The sequence below is a fragment of the Saccoglossus kowalevskii genome, chromosome 16 (assembly GCF_978046115.1).
Source record: "Saccoglossus kowalevskii chromosome 16, keSacKowa6.1, whole genome shotgun sequence".
Classification (NCBI taxonomy): domain Eukaryota; kingdom Metazoa; phylum Hemichordata; class Enteropneusta; family Harrimaniidae; genus Saccoglossus; species Saccoglossus kowalevskii.
Window position 1 is genome coordinate 29,190,382 of NC_140656.1, and position 21,861 is coordinate 29,212,242.

The 21,861-nt window shown below is 36.8% G+C and overlaps 1 protein-coding gene across 1 annotated transcript; it reads right to left on the reverse strand.

Annotated features, from left to right (window-relative positions):
- Positions 1-650: 650 nt before the first annotated feature.
- LOC100372260 (peroxisomal acyl-coenzyme A oxidase 3-like) lies at positions 651-18,646 on the reverse strand. The gene is made up of 15 exons (XM_002731731.3): positions 18,506-18,646; positions 16,625-16,855; positions 15,039-15,113; positions 10,416-10,505; positions 9,884-10,116; positions 9,335-9,431; positions 8,050-8,232; positions 7,664-7,786; positions 6,904-7,024; positions 5,813-5,935; positions 4,812-4,922; positions 4,466-4,620; positions 2,827-2,962; positions 1,954-2,108; positions 651-767 (listed from the first exon to the last, which is right to left on the reverse strand). Exons 1-15 carry the CDS (start codon positions 18,641-18,643, stop codon positions 651-653), a joined length of 2,088 nt encoding a protein of 695 aa, XP_002731777.3. The 5' UTR covers positions 18,644-18,646.
- Between the last annotated feature and the right edge of the window lie 3,215 nt (positions 18,647-21,861).

The following is a 21,861-nucleotide window of genomic DNA, read 5'->3' on the forward strand; positions in this document are numbered from 1 at the left end:
CAAAACATAATTGCTGACAGACAGACAGATCTATGATGACAGCGAAGCTAATGGGTGGGTGGGGGGGGGGGCTGCATGGCAACTCTGTTGGCAGTATCAATCTTTCTGATTTCAGTTACATAAAGATGGTCATTTACATGTAAAAAGTGCCATAAAATCACATCTGATATGAAAGTCTTTAAACAACAAAATGCATCTGACAATCAGTTAAATGAATCTGCCATTTATTTCCTTTATTTACTAAAGGTGCATAAAAATTAAAAACATATTTATTTTATATTCAATCATTATGAAACATTTATGGTACAAATCAGAGTTTTGTTTCATTAAGTAAGATACCTGTATGTAAACCACATATTTACTTAATTCACACTCTGCTGAAAAGAAGTTAAACTTTGAAATAAAATTTGCATTGATATTGATATATGCATGAAAAATTTGCATAAAAACTACTAAAATTTACTGAGATGAAAAAAAATTAAACTTTCTAATTCAATAAAACATTTTATTAAATAGACGAATGATGTTGAAGTTGTTTGTAAGTTTTTAAAAATACATAATTCTAGAAAGAAAATATCGAGATATGAGAGATAAATTGGGTGGACTCATCAAACCAATATTTAATGCACTTTGGATATAATCTTCACTTTTTACAGTTTTCCACGAAGTGAGTCTTGGACTGGTTTGTTGCAGAATTCTCTCCACCAATCAGGTCGTTCCATTACCTTAGGTGTTTTCATAATAGAGCTGAAAATATTCTTGTAAATCTAGGGAAAAAATATATATAATAATAATAAGCTTTATTATAGCTGTAAAGAAATCACAATTCTACATTAGTTTGTAAATAATAATTAAAAGTATTTATTTTTATGTTGTGAATATCTGAGTAGTTAAGTTAGTGTTGGTCTTTTAGTAACAGCATTGTTTATGTATCTGATAACACTGATGTCTAAACAGAGATATCATGTTTGAAATCATTTGTAATTTGTTTGCGTAATTCTGTGTTGAGAAATTATTGTACATTCTGTTGAATTGTTCATACAGTTCCTGTCTTTCATTTGTGTATATTTGACAGTGAATTAAAAAGTATTTCGCCTTCTGGTGTATTACATATTTTGCAAATTCTTCCATCAGCTGCTGTTTTGGGACGTGTATGTCTCCCAACTTTAATTTCTAGGCCATGGAAGCTTAGTCTTAGTTTGACTAATGTTTTAATATCTTGATATTTTTTCCTGATGTTTAAATACAGTGCACATTTAATTGTATTATTTTATTTTATTATTCAAAAGTCTGTATGTGCATAGTTTACATTTTCTTCTATTGTTAGTCTCATTCCAGATCTTTGTATATTTTTCTCTTGATATGTCATGGAATTTCTGTTTTTTTTTAAACATAATTGTCAATGTCAATGTAGTTGTTGTTTTTGATAATATTTAGATAGTGTAACCAAGAGCTTGTGGAACAATTTTGTTTTAGTTCCATTATAGCATCATATGAAAATTAACTATTATATATTACATTTTGTGGTTTGTTTTATAATTAGCTGCCATTTACAGTGAAAAAGTAATACCAATTCAAACCTGTTAGAAGGGAAAGTGTATAGTTGTATGACAGGAGATATCATTGAAACCAGTGTCACTAACAATGCCTGACTGATGTCAGTGTCACTAACAATGCCTGACTGATGTCAGTGTCACTAACATTGGCTGGCAGCTAAGGCTCAGTGTCTCAGTGGACTCAATATCTCTATGACCTAGCATAAAAAAATGGTGACTTAAGGCACAGAAGAAAATTAACTTTTCGGACTGAAACAGAAAATATGATTTGTTTTATAAACACAGCTTAAAACCTTCAAATTGAGAAGAAAACAAAATACCAACTACCTTTATCACTCAAACCATATCATTAATAATATTATTTTGCCCACAAATGGTTGACATTATCTGCATTTACCTCTCCATCGGCTTTTCCTAATGCCGAGTTCAAGATGAAATCTCGGGGAGCAATGACGTCCACCAACGCCACTGCGTCATCCTTTAAAATACGGCATAATTGGACAATGGCTTCTCTTATCAGACGAGCTGGGTCACGACCACTCATGTATCCACCTGCATGTAATATAACAGAATTAAGTAAGCTCTGGAATCTGTAGCTTGAATGGTATTTATAAATCACAAACAAATGCAAAAAAAACAAACTGTGGATCAATAAATAAAACAAGCAGCCTGTCGGCTGAGATAGCTCCGCTGTTAGCAATGCACATTTCAATTAAAGAACTGAAGATATCATTAGAAAATGAACAATATGTATAGTATCAAAGCAATCGGACTTGCTGTTTTCGACAAGAATTTAAAAATATCACTTTTTAACAAAAAAACGACAAAAATATTCATTAAAATTAAAGAATTGAACATATCATCATGAAATGAACAAATCTGAGAGAGGTCTACCTGAGGTACCTATATGTATAGTATCGAAGCAATCAGACTTGCGGTTTTTAACATGAAGTCGAAAATATCACTTTTTACCAAAAATGACGAAAATATTCAAAAAAATTAGAGAATTAAAGATATCATCATGAAACGAACAAATCTAAGAGAGGTCTACCCAAGGTACATATACACCAAGTATCAAAGCATTCAGGCTTGTAGTTTTCAAGAAGAAGTTGAAAAAGACGGACGACGGACAATCACTCATATGATAAGCTTCGCTCAACCAAGTCGACAGCGGAGCTAAAAATTATCTCTGTTTTGTGGTCTGAACTGAAAAAAACAGCACATAAATATAACCAATAAATGGTATCTGACCTCTGACCTTACAACTCACCTTGATACAAAGTAGCCATGTGTTTTTCCAGACTCCATAAACCGTATAGAGCACATAATTTTTTGAGCACCGGTGCCAAACCAGGTGGAACTGCAGGATCATTAACACAATCATAAAACCACTGCAATACAGTATGCTGTAAAAACAGAATCCACAAATCACCAATACAACCACATATAACATATCTGTACTGCTCAATACTGTTCAATCAAAGTTGCAATTTTACCCTTAATTTTGATATTGTGACATAAATTGTAAGTTAAAAGTACAGAGCCCTGGCTGTGTGAAATAAAAGCGCACATGTTTGGATACTTTGCAAAAACCCATTGCACATGTTTATTTTTAAGACTGCTGATACAGTCATTGGATTGTGTTGTCAGCAGAATTTGAGATACATACATCCTGTCTCTCCCTGTGGCATAATGGTATGGCTCAGACAGTGACATGGTGATTGTGAAATACCTTGGAATGTGCTGAGCCCAGTGTTGTTGGCAATGAAAATAGATATGACATCATTGACCCGAGTCTCCTACTTTAAATTGGTAGAGCTTGGATTAAGAGTGGTTTATTCCACTACCAAAATTGGCATCCTCTGTACACTGATTTGTCGGCTATTTCGAGATAACCAATCATTTCGTTATATACATTTTATTATTTGCATGGCCATAAATTAGCTAGGGTATTTAAGTTGAGACATAAGGGAAAATCTTTAGTCAGGAAGGTGACCTGACTTGATCCTGTAACATCTTGTGATGCTGATTCCTGACTCCAGTGAGCTGTACCCTATACAGGGGTACATATGCAGACGTGCTGTGCAGTAATCCCTGCTGATCAACAGGAACCACTGAAGCTCACTGCCTGAACTACTCTCGTTGTACCAGTGCTACCAGTAGCAGCAGATAGCAGTGCAGTTGTCGATACTCCCTGGACACAGAGCATGAGTTTAAATTGTAGTGCAGCTGCTTCGACAGTGTGCCAGATACGAGGAACGCAACATTGCACATTGCTGTCCAATGGAGAGTGGAGTGTTCCCTGCAGCATCGATCAAGTCTCTAATTTATTTTATTTTACAGTGTATTCCCTTCCTTGCTGGTTCCAGTGACCAGCATCCCTGTTATTTGTTTATTAAAGTACAGGAAACCTTATATATTGTGTTGTGTTAATTTGTTATAATCGTTACTGGTATATTTCTTTCTCTGCACAGTCTCAATTGTGGTGATATACATTCACCAAACGATTCCCACCCTGTGACAGCGGACGAGCTGAGAGGGAGGAGACTTAAAAGATAAGCACGCTACCAAAGACAAAGACTATTAGACCGGTATTAAAGACAAGCTCCCCGATCCTGAATGCGGTGTAGCCCCATAAAGCCCCCCCCCCCCCGCATTTAACGTCACAATATTAAAGCGAGAGGGTTATCACCTACTCAAGCGCGGGAACAACACACGCTAAAAATGCAAAGGCTCGTGGGTAGACGCTTGTTTCTAAACAATGGTACGCTATGGTTGTCTGACGCATGCGCAGGTGACGACCCCCCTGCTTTAAGGTAATAATTAACAGTGCTTTTTTAATTTATAATCGTAAAAGATAAAATGTCCAGATTCACCATAATTTGAATAAAAATTTTGTTGATTGTTACCTCGATAAACATAAGAGCTAAGGATCTTGCGAAGTATGCCTGACTGTCGTTACGAGCTTCAAATCCATCTTTACCGCTGGAGGATTCTTTATTTAGTTTATCAGCACTTTCCTTGAGTTGATAGCAGACCAGCCATTTGTATGCAGCAAGCGCAACTAGTCAGAGAGAAATATATAAAACATTATTTTGTAATTCAACAAATATTCAACATACATACACTGTATATACTGCATTAGAAACAAAAAACTCTTATATAGCATTTCAATGTGAGTACCTTCCCCGGGGTTCACAAGTGTATACTGCACACAGACCATCAGCTTAATTTTAATAATTACATGTAACTTACTAGCTGCATCATAACACTGTACAGCTGTCGTGGCTTGGAATTTCCACTTAAGAATTGTATCAGCATCATTGAGGAAATTCACAGTTTTCATTGGTGCTGTAATTTGAACACCTGTAAATTGTAAGAAAATATAAAAGAAACACGATAATCATAGCATAACATCTTGAATTGAATAAAAAATATTGAAATGTAATATAAAAGTGATTAAAACCAGTGTTCACAGATGATGTTAAAACATGTACAATGTATTAATAACATAATTTCCGTAAATACTAATATTAGATAATTGTAATCACAAATACTAATCTGATGTAGATTATGTTAATTTTTTTAATTATCATGTTGAAGGGCGGTAGTCGTTGCGCTGCGCATGTGTGACATTTGTGTTGATAAACATTGATTTTCCCACAATCCAATGCGCTCTTCTAATGTAAATCAAAAGTATGAGGTTTGAACTGGTTGCGACTTGCACTGATTACCGCCGGTGATTCCTGTGACAACTTCCAATCTCTTGAAAAATATCTAATTAAAGCTTGGTAAATCTCAGTTTGTACTCATTGATCTGCGCAACATTCAAAGTCACCATCTTTGTTTATATGAGACCCATATATCTCGCGCATGCGTGGCGCGACGACTATCGCTCTTTAATTGAAATACGGGTAATATTCAAAGCATTATTGACCCATTGAGCTGAGATTGAGTGGTGTAACATTTTTCTGTTTTTATTCTGGACCAAATAAATTTTTAATGCCTGCAGGTATTGTTTACCATAGGAATAATGGATTCAGGTTATATATATTTCAGGTTTTTATTTCATTTCTTTTGTTGAATTTCAGTGTATTTTAATTTTAGTGTTTTATTTTGTCTTATTTTATTTGTCTTTGTAATCATTTTTATCTTACTAAACCCACAGATGGTTAAGTTGCATAATAAAGTTATTATTGTTATTATTTATATTTTGCAAAAGATGACATTATATATTCCTCTCCATTGTATCTCACCGTTTTGTTTGTTCTCTCTACATATGAGTAGATAATTACTAGTCTGCTGCAGGATAACGTTATTATCTCCTTCGTAAGTGGTGTTAGCATCGTTGTCACCACGAATTTCTCCAAATCTACTTACTGGAACGAGATGAAAAACAACATATATTACGTCACTTTATGTGTGCCAAAACAAATACAACTGTTACTGCCATGTACACACAAAGCATACCACTATTATATGCAGTGGTCACACATCAGCACACTACATATAAATTAAAAAATTTCATAAAAAATGAAAATTTGAAATTAGGTAAAATGTACCAAGTTTCTATTTTGTTCACAAATTATGTTCGATGATTCATTAAAAATGCTTTTTCTTTGAACACATTACATGAAATGCTTTCAACAAGTGACATTTGGTCAGAACTTTTGTAAACATTCAATTATTTTATTCACAGAGAATGTCACAACAACCCAGAAAACCTGTTATTTACTGTTTATAGCGGACAGATCTCACTCAGAAATGATAGAACTTTCTCTTTCTGCCTTGTCATGTTGGAAATTCACAGGGAAATCAAATACATTATCCAAATGTCAGCCCAACAGAGGTTTTAGGGACCTGAAGACGAAACTGAGGCAAAGCCAAGGTTTACATCAAGATCTGACAAATCACCAAAAAAGAACTGATGTGTATCAGTAATCCAGCATGTGTTGTGATGTTCACACCATTTTTTCAATGAAATGAGCTCAGGCAGGCCAAAGAAAAATATTTTTTTCTGTTTTGAGGAGATTGGTTCTAAATTTGTTGAGTTGGTGTTTTTGTTGTTGAAAAGAATGGTCACCAATCGGCTGAATGAAGACAACATTGAACCCATTACATCTTGACTTTGTACCAAATTTAAATCAAATTTGTAAAAGTGTATTTTTAAAATGGGTGGCACATTTGCAAAAAACAAAATGGCTACCGGTCAGCCATTTCAACTACACTGACTAATTAATGACCTATCACTCAACAAATTAAATAATTTGAGTAAAAACCCATGCCTTTGTGAATTCCTTTAAAATAATTTATAGTATCAGAAAAGTTCTAGTGCTGCAATACATACCACTCAAATATCCATGTCCACCACACGCTTCTCTGCATTCCTGTATAGCGTCTCTCGCCAGCCATGATGTCAGCGGTTTACTGCTACATGCCACAGCATGCAATTCTTTACCAAGTTCTGCCTATTAAGTCAGACAATCAAAACACCATGTGCTAATTAATGGATTAATTTATGAAACACAATGATTATATCCATTTGAGTAAACTATTGTTAAGTTTCAACTAAGTTGAAAATTCATTTGAACAAATTATTATGATGTAAAATAAGCAGGTTGAAAACTTATATTGTATGCAAATTATCTAATTAATATGCAAAAACTGATATCAGATCTTCATCAACACAAATAGCAAACTGTTGTTAGAATATCAACGAAACGTGCTAAAAGTAGTTAATTATTATGAAAATTACCTCATTGATAGGCAAGGATGTGTACGAAAATCTAATTAATCTGAGAGTCATCACAAAATAACTTTGTACATGTAGCATAGCATATTGCATCCCAATCTACCTAGTGGTTCTTGAGATATTGGTGGGATTTGACACATTCATTCATCATTCGGGAGCCAAAAATAGATTTGTAACACCGACGTTGATTTGTTTTCTTACTAGTTTTTCAAAACAGATTTATTATAATAGAGCAAGTATGGTACAGTAACTCACAAAATCAAGAAAATTTGACTTTAACTTGAAGGAGTGAAATGAAATGAGCCATACAAGAAATAATGACATATTTGTATGTAACAATAATTTCCACATTTACCAAGTACACTGCGTCAGATTTAAGTAAAGTACCAATATTCAATTCTAAATAATACTTCATGAATTGTTTGGAGAAAATTTCTATTGCATACATAGCCGCCAGATATGGTATCAGACGCCATTGCTGTTGAAATGAACATAAATCAATTCAGTGGTTCAAGAATTACCAAGACATTGGTTTTAACATACACAATACATACATATAAGCAAATATTCAAAAACATTGGAAGTTTTGTTCACAACACAAAATGAAATTGCACAATTTTTCTTTTAATGTTACTTGTACTTGTATTACTTTTTAGTTTTTGTTCCCTATATATTTATTGCTCACAAATTAACTGATAGAAATGTTCTTTTTCTAAATATTCAATAAAATGTTACTGTTACCTGTAATTGGTATTCTAGTACTGGTATTTCTTTGTCATTTGTTGGTCCAAATTGTTTTCTTGCAGCAGAATAACGTATCGCTATGGGAACACATATTTTCAAATTTCCTGCACATACACTTACGATCCCGACACGACCGCCAGATAAAGTTCCCAGCGATGCTCCAAATTTCTTCTCAGGATCCTGAAAAAGAAATATACAACTAGATGGCCAACAGTGAGACATCTTTGATCTGATTATGAAAAAAACTGATATGTACATTGTATGACAAAAAGAATGATGTATGTGCCAAATATGAATGAAAATGGTCCATAAACCGTAAAGATATATTAGTATGGTCAAAAAGCATGATGGCCACCAGTCGGCCATCTTTGATCCGATTGTAAAACAAATTGTAATGGATATGTAAACTAAAATGTACAATATATTTGCACAAAATTTGAACAAAAACTGACAAAGCATGCATAAGATGCCACATTTTCAAAAACAAAATGGCTGCCAATAAATTCTTGAAAACATAAGTGGTGTCCATAGTTTTGTTGTGACAAAAAACAAACAAATTAGATTTAGTCTGTTTAGCATATGAAAAAGCTATTCATTTAATTTTCAAGTTTGATACCTAAGTATTTATATATCGAATTTGACGGCCCAAATGTGACACAATTAGACATGTCAGTCAAATGATAAGGCAGATGTGTGAATGGTTATATACATGTACTGCTGAGAAGGTCGAATCCAGAAAACATAAAATATATACCTAGTCATTTTTTTTAAAACCTGCGCCATCAAATACCACAAAGCTTGTGAAGTCTTCAAAATCGACTGAGAAACAATTCAAGCAAACCGGAAATAATGATTGAAATATGAGTCATTCAATTCAATGCATTACCACGACCTTAAGGTGGCCCCAATTTAGATTAAATAATTTTATAGTGAATCTTTTTGTATGCTCCAAAATTCAAGTTGCACCATGAAATCATCACTAATGTTTAACTCAGGTCTACGGTATGGTATGAATCATTAGGAATTCCCATTTGATTGTGTGTTCAAATTTTATTTAATAATCCTAATTATCAAGCGGATCATTTTTCACTGTTATTTGACTTGTGGAATTTCCTGTAATTATTTGCACCAAAGCATAATTAAATAACACCAATTGTGAAAGAACTGTAACACAACGACATAACTAGTAACTTATAAAGTGGTAATAATCAGTATAAACAAATGGTAGTTTCAACTTCAACTCAAGAGGGCAGTATATCATATTGTAAAAAAACATAACTACCAAAAATGGTGTGGTGTATTTCCCTGCACTTGTGACATCACCAGTCTTGTTCAGTAAACTCTGGCGTGGAATACGAACATTGTTAAACATTAAAAATCTGAAAAAGAATATATTGTCAAGTTCAGTAAAAGAAAAATATTTCACTATATCTTGCTGCTGCTTATTGTAATGAGTTTCAGTCTGGAGATATTCCTCCTTTTATGTTGAGATTGTAGATAGGTAATGAGAAGATAGCAGATTATGAATTTAAGTGGACTTTCTAACTTGAAGATTTGTAAACCATAGACACTCACTGAGTTTAAGGCATTGTTTGTTCTTGAAATTCAGTTACTTTTACTATGTGATCATGTTACGGGGTCTTGGCATGAACCGTAATTTCTAATCCTTCGTGTTTGCTTAGGAATTACAGTAGTTTATTCCAAATACTCATTGATCACTGGCTCATATTCATTTATGTATTTAAATGGTCACTGAACCACATGGCCACTGAATCATGCGGCCAATGAACCCATTGACAGTAATAAAACAATAATATGATAGAAGTCTTACCCATTATCAAGACCATTCAGACCCAATTTATGTCCAATATCTCCAACCATTATGCCAGGCAGAGGAAGCAAAGTTTTTGTATCACGTATTTGTACAACAAACATATGCAAACCATGACATTTGCCATCAGCCGTATACAGCTGTGCGTAAACTATTGAGTGAGTAGCTGTTTTACCGACATTACCCATCCATATCTTGGTGGCCTCAATGTCTGGCGTATTTAAAATGAAATCCTGTAAAGTAAATACAGTATGTATATAGCTTGTCGATAAAATGAAGAACCAAAACTGGAATTTTGAAGCAATAAGAGACTTTAGACATCCAGATGCATCATCATCATCATCGGAATACAATCAACGAGATCAAAATTTATTACCCCTTAACTCTCTGATGTTTTTGTCATCTTTTTTAACAATAATGTAATGAGCACATAGTAGCATAAAACAAAAAGCATTTTGTAAATAGCGCCACCTAGAGTTGACCTTGCAATAAAATAGTTCCTTGAAATAATATTAAATTTAAATAACTATACCTTTGTTTCTGGGTCAAAGGTCGCAGTGGTTCTCATATTTTTGACATTACTACCATGACTTAACTCAGTGAGAGAAAAACTACCAATTAGCTGGAAAAATAATAGACAATAAATACACCAAAGTGAACTTTTTTCAACATTTACAAAATAAACTACAAAATGTTCACCAAAGTTTTGACAGAAAACAATCATGCAGGTTTAATTGTAAAAGGTTGGTCTGGGTGTCAATAGTTGTTGGTCCAAGTGCCAATAGGTGTCGGTATGGGTGCCAATAGGTGTAGGTCTGGGTGCCAATAGGTGTAGGTCTGGGTGCCAATAGGTGTAGGTCTGGGTGCCAATAGGTGTTGGTCTGGGTGCCAATAGGTGTTGGTATGGGTGCCAATAGATGTAGGTCCAAGTGCCAATAGGTGTAGGTCTGGGTGCCAATAGGTGTAGGTCTGGGTGCCAATAGGTGTTGGTCTGGTTGCCAACAAGTGTCGGCCTGAGTGCCAATAGGTGTAGGTCTGGGTGCCAATAGGTGTAGGTCTGGGTGCCAATAGGTGTAGGTCTGGGTGCCAATAGGTGTAGGTCTGGGTGCCAATAGGTGTAGGTCTGGTTGCCAACAAGTGTCGGCCTGAGTGCCAATAGGTGTAGGTCTGGGTGCCAATAGGTGTAGGTCTGGGTGCCAATAGGTGTAGGTCTGGGTGCCAATAGGTGTAGGTCTGGGTGCCAATAGGTGTAGGTCTGGTTGCCAACAAGTGTCGGCCTGAGTGCCAATAGGTGTAGGTCTGGGTGCCAATAGGTGTAGGTCTGGGTGCCAATAGGTGTAGGTCTGGGTGCCAATAGGTGTAGGTCTGGGTGCCAATAGGTGTAGGTCTGGTTGCCAACAAGTGTCGGCCTGAGTGCCAATAGGTGTAGGTCTGGGTGCCAATAGGTGTAGGTCTGGGTGCCAATAGGTGTAGGTCTGGGTGCCAATAGGTGTAGGTCTGGGTGCCAATAGGTGTAGGTCTGGTTGCCAACAAGTGTCGGCCTGAGTGCCAATAGGTGTAGGTCTGGGTGCCAATAGGTGTAGGTCTGGGTGCCAATAGGTGTAGGTCTGGGTGCCAATAGGTGTAGGTCTGGGTGCCAATAGGTGTAAGTCTGGGTGCCAATAAGTGTAGGTCTGGTTGCCAACAAGTGTTGGTCTGGGTGCCAATAGGTATCAGTCTGAATGCTAATAGGTGTTGATCTAGGTGCTAATAGGTATCGATTTGAGTGTCAATAGGTGTCAGTCTGGGTGCTAATAGGTGTTGGCCTGGTGCCAATAGGTGTCATCTTGGGTACCAGCAGGTGTCAGTCTTAATACAAACAGGTATCAGTCTGGATACCAGCAAGTGTTGGTCTGGATACCAACAAGTGTCAGTCTGGGTGCTAATAGGTGTTGGTCTGGGTGCCGATAGGTATTGGCCTGGGTGTCAACAGGTATTGGTCTGGATGTCAACAGGTATTGGTCTGGGTGCCAATAGGTGAAAGTCTGGGTGCCAATAGGTGTCGGTATGGGTGCCAATAGGTGTCAGACTGGGTGCTAATAGGTGCCAGTCTAGTGTTGATCTGGGTACCAATAGGTGTCATTCTGGGTACCAGCAGGTGTCAGTCTTAATACCAACAGGTGTCAGTCTGGATAACAGCAAGTATTGGTCTGTGTGGGTACCAACAAGTGTTGGCCTGGGTGCCAATATATGTAGGTCTGGGTGCCAATAGGTGTTGGTCTGGGTGCTAATAGGTATCAGTCTGGGTGCTAATAGGTGTTGATCTAGGTTCTAATAGGTGTTGATCTGGGTGCCGATAGGTTCGGTCTGTGTGCCAATAGGTGTTGGTCTGGGCACCAATAGGTGTCAGTCTGGGTGCCAACAGGAGTTGGCCTGGTGCCAATAGGTGTCAGTCTGGGTGCCAACAGGTGTTGGCCTGGTGCCAATAGGTGTCATCTTGGGTATCAGCAGGTGTCAGTCTTAATACAAACAGGTATCAGTCTGGATACCAGCAAGTGTTGGTCTGGATACCAACAAGTGTCAGTCTGGGTGCTAATAGGTGTTGGTCTGGGTGCTGATAGGTATTGGCCTGGGTGTCAACAGGTATTGGTCAGGATACCAGCAGCTGTCAGTCTTAATACCAACAAGTGTTCGTCTGGGTACCAACAAGTGTCGGTCTGGGTGCCAATAGGTGTCGGTCTGGGTGCCAATAGGTGTAGGCCTGGGTGCCAATAGGTGTCATTCTGGGTACCAGCAGGTGTCAGTCTTAATACCAACAGGTGTCAGTCTGGATAACAGCAAGTATTGGTCTGTGTGGGTACCAACAAGTGTTGGCCTGGGTGCCAATAGGTGTAGGTCTGGGTGCCAATAGGTGTTGGTCTGGGTGCTAATAGGTATCAGTCTGGGTGCTAATAGGTGTTGATCTAGGTTTTAATAGGTGTTGATCTGGGTGCCGATAGGTTCGGTCTGTGTGCCAATAGGTGTTGATCTGGATGCCAATAGGTGTTGGTCTGGGTACCAACAGGTGTCAGTCTGGGTACCAACAGGTGTTGGCCTGGTGTCAATAGGTGTCATCTTGGGTATCAGCAGGTGTCAGTCTTAATACAAACAGGTATCAGTCTGGATACCAGCAAGTGTTGGTCTGGATACCAACAAGTGTCAGTCTGGGTGCTAATAGGTGTTGGTCTAGGTGCCGATAGGTATTGGCCTGGGTGTCAACAGGTATTGGTCTGGGTGCCAATAGGTGTAGGTCTGGGTGCCAATAGGTGTTGGTCTGGTTGCCAACAAGTGTCGGTCTGGGTGCCAATAGGTATCAGTCTGAATGCTAATAGGTGTTGATCTAGGTGCTAATAGGTATCGATTTGAGTGTCAATAGATGTCAGTCTGGATGTCAATAGGTGTTAGTCTGGGTGCCAATAGGTGTCAGTCTGGGTGCCAATAGGTGTTGGTCTGGGTGCCAATAGGTGAAAGTCTGGGTGCCAATAGGTGTCGGTATAGGTGCCAATAGGTGTCGGTATAGGTGCCAATAGGTATCTGAATGCTAATAGGTGTTGATCTAGGTGCTAATAGGTATCGATTTGAGTGTCAATAGGTGTCAGTCTGGGTGCTAATAGGTGTTGGCCTGGTGCCAATAGGTGAAAGTCTGTGTACCAGCAGCTGTCAGTCTTAATACCAACAAGTGTTGGTCTGGGTACCAACAAGTTTTGATCTGTGTGCTAATAGGTGTAGGTCTGGGTGCCAATAGGTGTTGGTATGGGTGCCAATAGGTGTTGGTCTGGTTGCCAATAGGTGTTGATCTAGGTTCTAATAGGTGTTGGTCTGGGCACCAATAGGTGTCAGTCTGGGTGCCAATAGGTGTTGGTCTGGGCACCAATAGGTGTCAGTCTGGGTGCCAACAGGTGTAAGTCTGGGTGCCAATAAGTGTCAGTCTGGGTGCTAATAGGTGTTGGTATGGGTGCCGATAGGTATTGGCCTGGGTGTCAATAGGTGTTGGTCCAAGTGCCAACAGGTGTCAGTCTGGGTGCTAATAGGTGTCAGTCTGGGTGCCAACAGGAGTTGGCCTGGTGCCAATAGGTGTCAGTCTGGGTGCCAACAGGTGTTGGCCTGGTGCCAATAGGTGTCATCTTGGGTACCAGCAGGTGTCAGTCTAGTGTCGTTCTGGGTACCGATAGGTGTCAGTCTGTGTACCAACAAGTGTTGGTCTGGGTACCAATAAGTGTAGGTCTGGTTGCCAACAAGTGTTGGTCTGGGTGCCAATAGGTATCAGTCTGAATGCTAATAGGTGTTGATCTAGGTGCTAATAGGTATCGATTTGAGTGTCAATAGGTGTCAGTCTGGGTGCCAATAGGTGTTGGTCTGGGTGCCAATAGGTGTCGGTATGGGTGCCAATAGGTGTCAGACTGGGTGCTAATAGGTGAAAGTCTGGGTGCCAATAGGTGTCGGTATGGGTACCAATAGGTGTCATTTTGGGTACCAGCAGGTGTCAGTCTTAATACCAACAGGTGTCAGTCTGGATAACAGCAAGTATTGGTCTGTGTGGGTACCAACAAGTGTTGGCCTGGGTGCCAATAGGTGTAGGTCTGGGTGCCAATAAGTGTTGGTCTGGGTGCTAATAGGTATCAGTCTGGGTGCTAATAGGTGTTGATCTAGGTTCTAATAGGTGTTGATCTGGGTGCCGATAGGTTCGGTCTGTGTGCCAATAGGTGTCGGTCTGGGTGCCAATGGGTGTTGGTCTGGGCACCAATAGGTGTCAGTCTGGGTGCCAACAGGTGTTGGCCTGGTGCCAATAGGTGTCATCTTGGGTACCAGCAGGTGTCAGTCTTAATACAAACAGGTATCAGTCTGGATACCAGCAAGTGTTGGTCTGGATACCAACAAGTGTCAGTCTGGGTGCTAATAGGTGTTGGTCTGGGTGCCGATAGGTATTGGCCTGGGTGTCAACAGGTATTGGTCTGGATGTCAATAGGTGTTGGTCAGGATGCCAATAAGTGTCGATCTGGGTGCCAATTAGGTGTTGGTCTGGGTGCCAATAGGTATAGACCTGGGTGTCGATAGGTTTCAGTCTGGAATAATGTACAGGTACAGTAAATTATACAGCAGTAAAAAAATTATTTGTATTACGGTACTGTTTGCTTACCTCCATTCTGTCACTTTGATCAGCTAGGTCAAGATGGTGTTTGGACCCACTTGATCTTATTGTTCCTCCAAAAAACTAAAATAATTAATAAATCATTAGTTTCTGGAATATGCAAATAAGGTGAAATAATCCATTTCAAACTTTGTAATTTTTCATCAACTTGGCTACAATGAAGTAATATACACACATTATTTAATTTGTCAAACTCAAGAAAACTTATTACCTTAAACAAATTTGTCATGTTACTGCATATTTACCAGAGTAAGTGGGAACACTAGTGGGCTACAGAAAATATAATTTTTTATCATCTCATTTACAGCAGCAGAAATCACAGCAAATGACAATACTTTAAATATTAGCAGTATACTAAGGATTCCCAATAGTTTAAATATTAGCAGTATACTGAGGGCTCTTAATACTTTAAATATTAGCAGTATACTAAGGGCTCTTAATACTTTAAATATTAGCAGTATACTAAGGGCTCTTAATACTTTAAATATTAGCAGCATACTAAGGGCTCTCAATACTTTAAATATTAGCAGTATACTAAGGGCTCTTAATACTTTAAATATTAGCAGCATACTAAGGGCTCTTAATACTTTAAATATTAGCAGTATACTGAGGATTACCAATACTTTAAATATTAGCAGTATACTAAGGGCTCTTAATACTTTAAATATTAGCAGTATACTAAGGGCTCTTAATACTTTAAATATTAGCAGCATACTAAGGGCTCTCAATACTTTAAATATTAGCAGTATACTAAGAGTCCTCATACTTTAAATATTAGCAGTATACTAAGGGCTCTTAATACTTTAAATATTAGCAGTATACTAAGGGCTCTTAATACTTTAAATATTAGCAGCATACTAAGGGCTCTCAATACTTTAAATATTAGCAGTATACTAAGAGTCCTCATACTTTAAATATTAGCAGTATACTAAGGGCTCTTAATACTTTAAATATTAGCAGTATACTAAGGATTCTCAATAGTTTAAATATTAGCAGTATACTAAGGGCTCTTAATACTTTAAATATTAGCAGTATACTAAGGGCTCTTAATACTTTAAATATTAGCAGTATACTAAGGGCTCTTAATACTTTAAATATTAGCAGCATACTAAGGGCTCTCAATACTTTAAATATTTGCAGTATACTAAGGGCTCTCAATAGTTTAAATATTAGCAGTATACTAAGGGCTCTTAATACTTTAAATATTTGCAGTATACTAAGGGCTCTCGATACTTTAAATATTAGCAGTATACTAAGGGCTCTTAATATTTTAAATATTAGCAGTATACTAAGGGCTCTTAATACTTTAAATATTAGCAGTATACTAAGGGCTCTTAATACTTTAAATATTAGCAGTATACTAAGGGCTCTTAATACTTTAAATATTAGCAGTATACTAAGGGCTCTTAATACTTTAAATATTAGCAAGCATACTAAGGGCTCTCAATACTTGAGATATTAGCAGTATACTAAGGGCTCTTAATACTTTTAAAATTAAAAGTATACTAAGGGCTCTCAATACTTTTAAAATTAACAGTACACTAACTGCTCTAAAATATTAACAGTATACAGACCTGTGTGCTGAGTAAGAACTTAGTAGGTAATGCCCAATCGTAAAGACCTATGGCACTAAAAAACCACAGATAGACCATTGGATTTTCAAGCAACTTTTCTTGTGTTAGAAAGTAATATTCAGATAAACGCTTGACCCTTTGAAAAACCAGCATACGCATCTCATTAACTGATACAGTACCGACTGAACGTGCAAACAACGGATCCTTTTCTAAGAGGTCCCATATTTCATTCTGATGTAGAGATATGAAATATTAAAAAAATATGTAAGATGTATGCGATATAACAAATTGTTTATTACTCATTTACCATGGAATGACATTTGTAGCATCTACAAATGATATGCAAATGAGTTTTTTTGGTAATTATTGAATAACCTAAACTACCAAGATATATATTTTGGCATCCCATAGTTATTGTTATGGTTGAGTAATTTGAGTAAATAAGACACAAACAAAAGTATTAAAAGCAATAAAATAATTATGCAAATTAGACGCGTATACATGTAGGAATTCTTGATATTTTTCACCGAAGTGAACTCTCTTCTTGTAATTTTAGACAGGCACTCCATTTAACAGGTAAAATGTCTACAAACCAGTTGATTTTTTATTTTGATTTCACCAAATCAACAAAAAATAGACTACAAGTCAGCAACTATCATGTTGCATTTCAATATTAGATTTTAGACAGGAATTTTTCATTTTCCGGCCATAACCCTGTGTGCCTCTGCTAAGAGTAATATTTGTTTTCTTCAGAATTTGAAAAATAAATTAAAGTATATAGATCAACACATTAAAACAAGCTGTGCAAACCATAGTGAATGAAAATGGCTGAAAATTACCACAGCCATTAATGAAATTCTCTTGATGCCAAATCTTGGTCAAGGTTTAGATTTCATTATATCGATGTAGCTGTCAGTAAGTAGTTATCAGCTAATCAGTAACTGTGTTGTTTGTAGAATGTTGGCAAGTAGTTATCAGCCAATCAGCAAATATGTTATTTGTAGACTGTCGGAAAATAGTTATCTGCAAATGTTTTATTTGCAGATTGTCTGCAAGTTTTTATCAGCCAATCAGCAAATATGTTATTTTTAGACAGTCTGCAAGCTTGGTTTATTTCTGTGCAAATTAATTGTGGCCATTCCACCATTGTTGTATTTTTTTTATTTAAAGGGCGGCAGTCGTCGCGCCGCGTCCTGTTGAATATGGGACTCATAGCGACGTATACAACGCATGTAAAATACATTGTTTATTTACATAAAATTCGAACACGCACTGCATGACGACCATCGCGCCTTAATTTACTTTTATTTATTTAGTGGATAATTAGCACAGTCACTTTTCATATTCTGTAGTTACACCACAACCATGCTTTACCAATAAACTAAATGTATAAGCTTATTAGCAATCAAAGAAAGTACAGCCTAGCTCTTGCCGAAAACACAAAATTGCTTTTTTCAGCTCAAGTTACAAATACTTCACATCATTCAAATAAACAACATTTTTCAGCTTTTATCTAGGCAGTTGCTATGGTGACAAAGTAACATCATTTGAAGGCCATATATGGGCAATAGTATAACAAGATAACTGATTCTGTTAACAAAAGCATTCCCTTTACCTTTATAAATATTCATAAATTTTACAATTCAAACTAAAATGAACGATTTCTATTGAGTAGCAATTACAAATTTTCAAACTGCCATTGAAATTTATAAAATTGAGAAGAGATTTAGAGTTGACAAAAATAAAATATTAAACAAAAAATATAGTCATATTCAAATTTTCCCCGGATTAGATTCTCCTAAAGTAATGCATAGATATTAAAACAACACATATTCCAGTCAATATTTTTTTTTGGAAAGGGGAGAGGAATTTAGGACTGACCTGATATCGGATACAATCTTCTCCTTCTAGAAACATTTTCATTTGTTTCCAGTCAAACGTGGCTGATTTTCTGTATTTATCTATCGGTCCTACCGGCATGTCAGGAATCAACTCATCAATGGTTCTCTTATCCGGCATCGCATTGATACATGGGTGAGGTAACTGTACAGACATTCTTAATGCTTTTATGTGTTACAAATGAAAGCTACAGTGAGGCTACGATGCGACAGAGATCTTTATGATCGCTATTTAGGGAGTCGAGTACAGAACTGGGTCATCAACGACTTTTGTACAGCATTCTGTATGTTCTTTGTATGATACCAGTGTACTTTTGCCCCGGTACCTTTGTACAATGCATTTGAACTTTGATCGTCTGAGAACCAATGGACCCAAAATGATGTTAATCTCCTTATTTTAGGGTCGAACTAATATTTCTCATGGTGTGGGCTAGAATCAGGTTTATACATATCAATTATTTAACATAAATCTTTAGTACAAAAAAAATCTCCCAATATAAATAAATTTGTCTAGTGAACAGTTTTCAAATCTTATCATCTGTATATGTCTATATTTATGACTCGATATTATTGTTTGAAAAACCATTACTTAAATTTGTGTGAATCATGCTTTTTCCAAATATTGAAATGCTTAAGTTCAGACACATTTTACTCTGTTCGACTCCAAAGTATATCAACTTTTGTTTCTGATAGTGTAAACACAGAGAAAAATAAGGCATAGAATTAGTTTCACAAATGATTAGGTACATTTTGCTCGTTATACTGCGGGTTTACATTCTTCAATAATTCCCCTAACACAAAGCAATCTCATCGGCCATACAGAGAACAGGCTCCAGTAAATTGCTACCAGGGAAGTCTGATATCAATGAATAATTTTCTGTTTTAGTCTTTTTGTTGTATATGTACACTACTATGCCATCAGAGGGCATAGTATACAGTATAGTAAAATAAAATACAAATCAGTGGCGGCGGCACAGGGGGGCCTCGAAAAAAATGTTGGAGAGGCGTCGCCCCCTCCAAAATCAAGCTGAAACCCTTTGTGTCAGCAAAATTTGCCCCTCAAAATGCAGGAAATAGCGTTTCAGAAGGACTAGATTTCAAATTGTTAAGGGGGAGTATACCCCTGGATCCCCCCTAGTAAGCTTGCGCTTTCAGCACAAGGGGTGGGGAGCAGATCTCGCCCCTCCATGCAAAATATAGTGCCGCCACCTCTGAATCCTAAAATATACAGTAGCTAAATAAATAAACTATGATAAAATAAAAACAAAATTAAGAGATGTTAAAAGCTTAATAGGAAAAATTGAAAGTGAATTACAGGATACTTTCACTGTGAAGATGATAGCTTTAATATACTTGATTTCTGTTTTGCTTTATTTAGAAACTTTGCTAGGGGTATAAAGCATGTCTGTATTTGAATGAAATTGTTTGTTTTATTTAGTTTATTTTTGATTCCTTTGTCGAAAAATTCACAGTCTACGGTAAAATGTTGTTCGTCCTCAACTACATGTAAATTTGTATGACATTTTTTACCAAATCGCTCTTCCGCAGAAATCTTTGGTCGTTGTTGTCTGCCTCTTTCAATTTCTAAATTATGATCACTAAGTCGAAATTTACTCACAATACTCACAAGTTTGTTATTTCGGTTAAGTATGTTTCTATTGCCATCTTTACCATTTTTACTGTGAGGAGAATTTAATCTTTCTTTCAATAATTTTTCATATTATTTTGTGAGTTTTATTTTAACAACATTTGATATTTGATCAACGTTATTCACTTTATTGCTTAATTTTATTGTTTCAAAATCCTTGTGGCCCATTATATTTTCTATACGTTTTATCCATCTAGAATTACTCTTACCTGCTTCACCAAGAGCACATTTAAAGCGGGGATGTCGTCACCTGCGCATGCGGCAAACGGCCATAGCGTCTCGTTGTTTACTAACAAATGTCTACCCATGAGCCTTTTCGTTTCTGGCATGCGTTTTTATCGTAGCTTGGGACTCAGTTCCAGCGTGTGCGCTGGTGACGACCCATCTAACAGTCATGTACGATACAAGTAAAATTATTTCTGATTTAATCATATGTGGTAATTGTATCTGTAGAATGTCGATACTTTCAACATGACAATGCGGCGGATAATTCCCAAAACTACACAATGTTTAACCAACGACGAATTGTAGTAATTGTAGTAAATTAAAGCGCGTGTTCAAATTTCATGTAAATAAACAATGTATTTTACACACGTTGTATACGTCGCTATGAGTCCCATATCGAACAGGACGGTTCACGACGACTGCCGCCCTTTAATAAAGTGATATCACAAGAAAGCGCCATCTGTGGCAAATGTCCAGTTTCAGTTGTTTTTACTCAAACCCAATAAACTGCTTTGGAAGACTTATAAAGCCATGTATGTATATTCATCTTTAAAAGTACAGCAAATGCTGCTTATCATCCATATTCATTGGCATTTGAATGGCAATCAGTATATACCTACTCATACGTTTGAATAAAATTGTGAATGGTTTCATTTTATTTATTCATGTACTCAGTATAATTTATCCTAGGGGGCGGACATCCGGGCATTTTCACCGCCTGGCAACCGGCGGCGGTGAAAACAAAGGCCCAAAACTCGCAGAAAACGGTACTTTGGGATGATTGTTGAGACTCCTCTGAACAGTGTAACAAGATTAGCCCTACGTGTGTAACATATATAAATTTGGTTGTTCGGGATTACTTCAAAGTTGAGTTTGTGTTGTTTTCTCGAATTTTCACCGGCTCGACCAGCCTTTTCCACAGCAGCGCGCACAGAGCCCATAGAAATGCATGTACAGTGGTGCGCGTCGTAGCAACGTGGAACGTCTGTGACGTAGCTCCGCCCTCGAGGATATGAATTATACAAACTGATTTTAGAATACATTCACTATTGAAAGCATACAATAACATGTTTTTATGGCGATGTAAGACTAATCAGGGGAAATTGTTTTCTTTCAGGTCTTGCTCAAATTTCAAAAATGAAATCCATAATTAGTCAAAATAGTATTGTTTGCTTGATTTGTTGTATTCACTTTTGTTAGAGAAGGTGAACCATTTAGAAATATGAACAGGTCTTTGAAGATTGGAGAAAAAACTTTAATTTCCCCACACTCTTGTACTTTTCTTTAAAATGTGTTCTCCTATTTGTATTTCCAATACAATATGTATTTACATTTTATTTTTTTCAGGTTAACAAACAATTAGGATTATCACAAGAAATATTCTCTGCAGTCAGAGCTCTTCAGATTGACACAATTGAGTATTTGAATAAACAATCAATGCATTTCACACATGTTGTATATGTAGC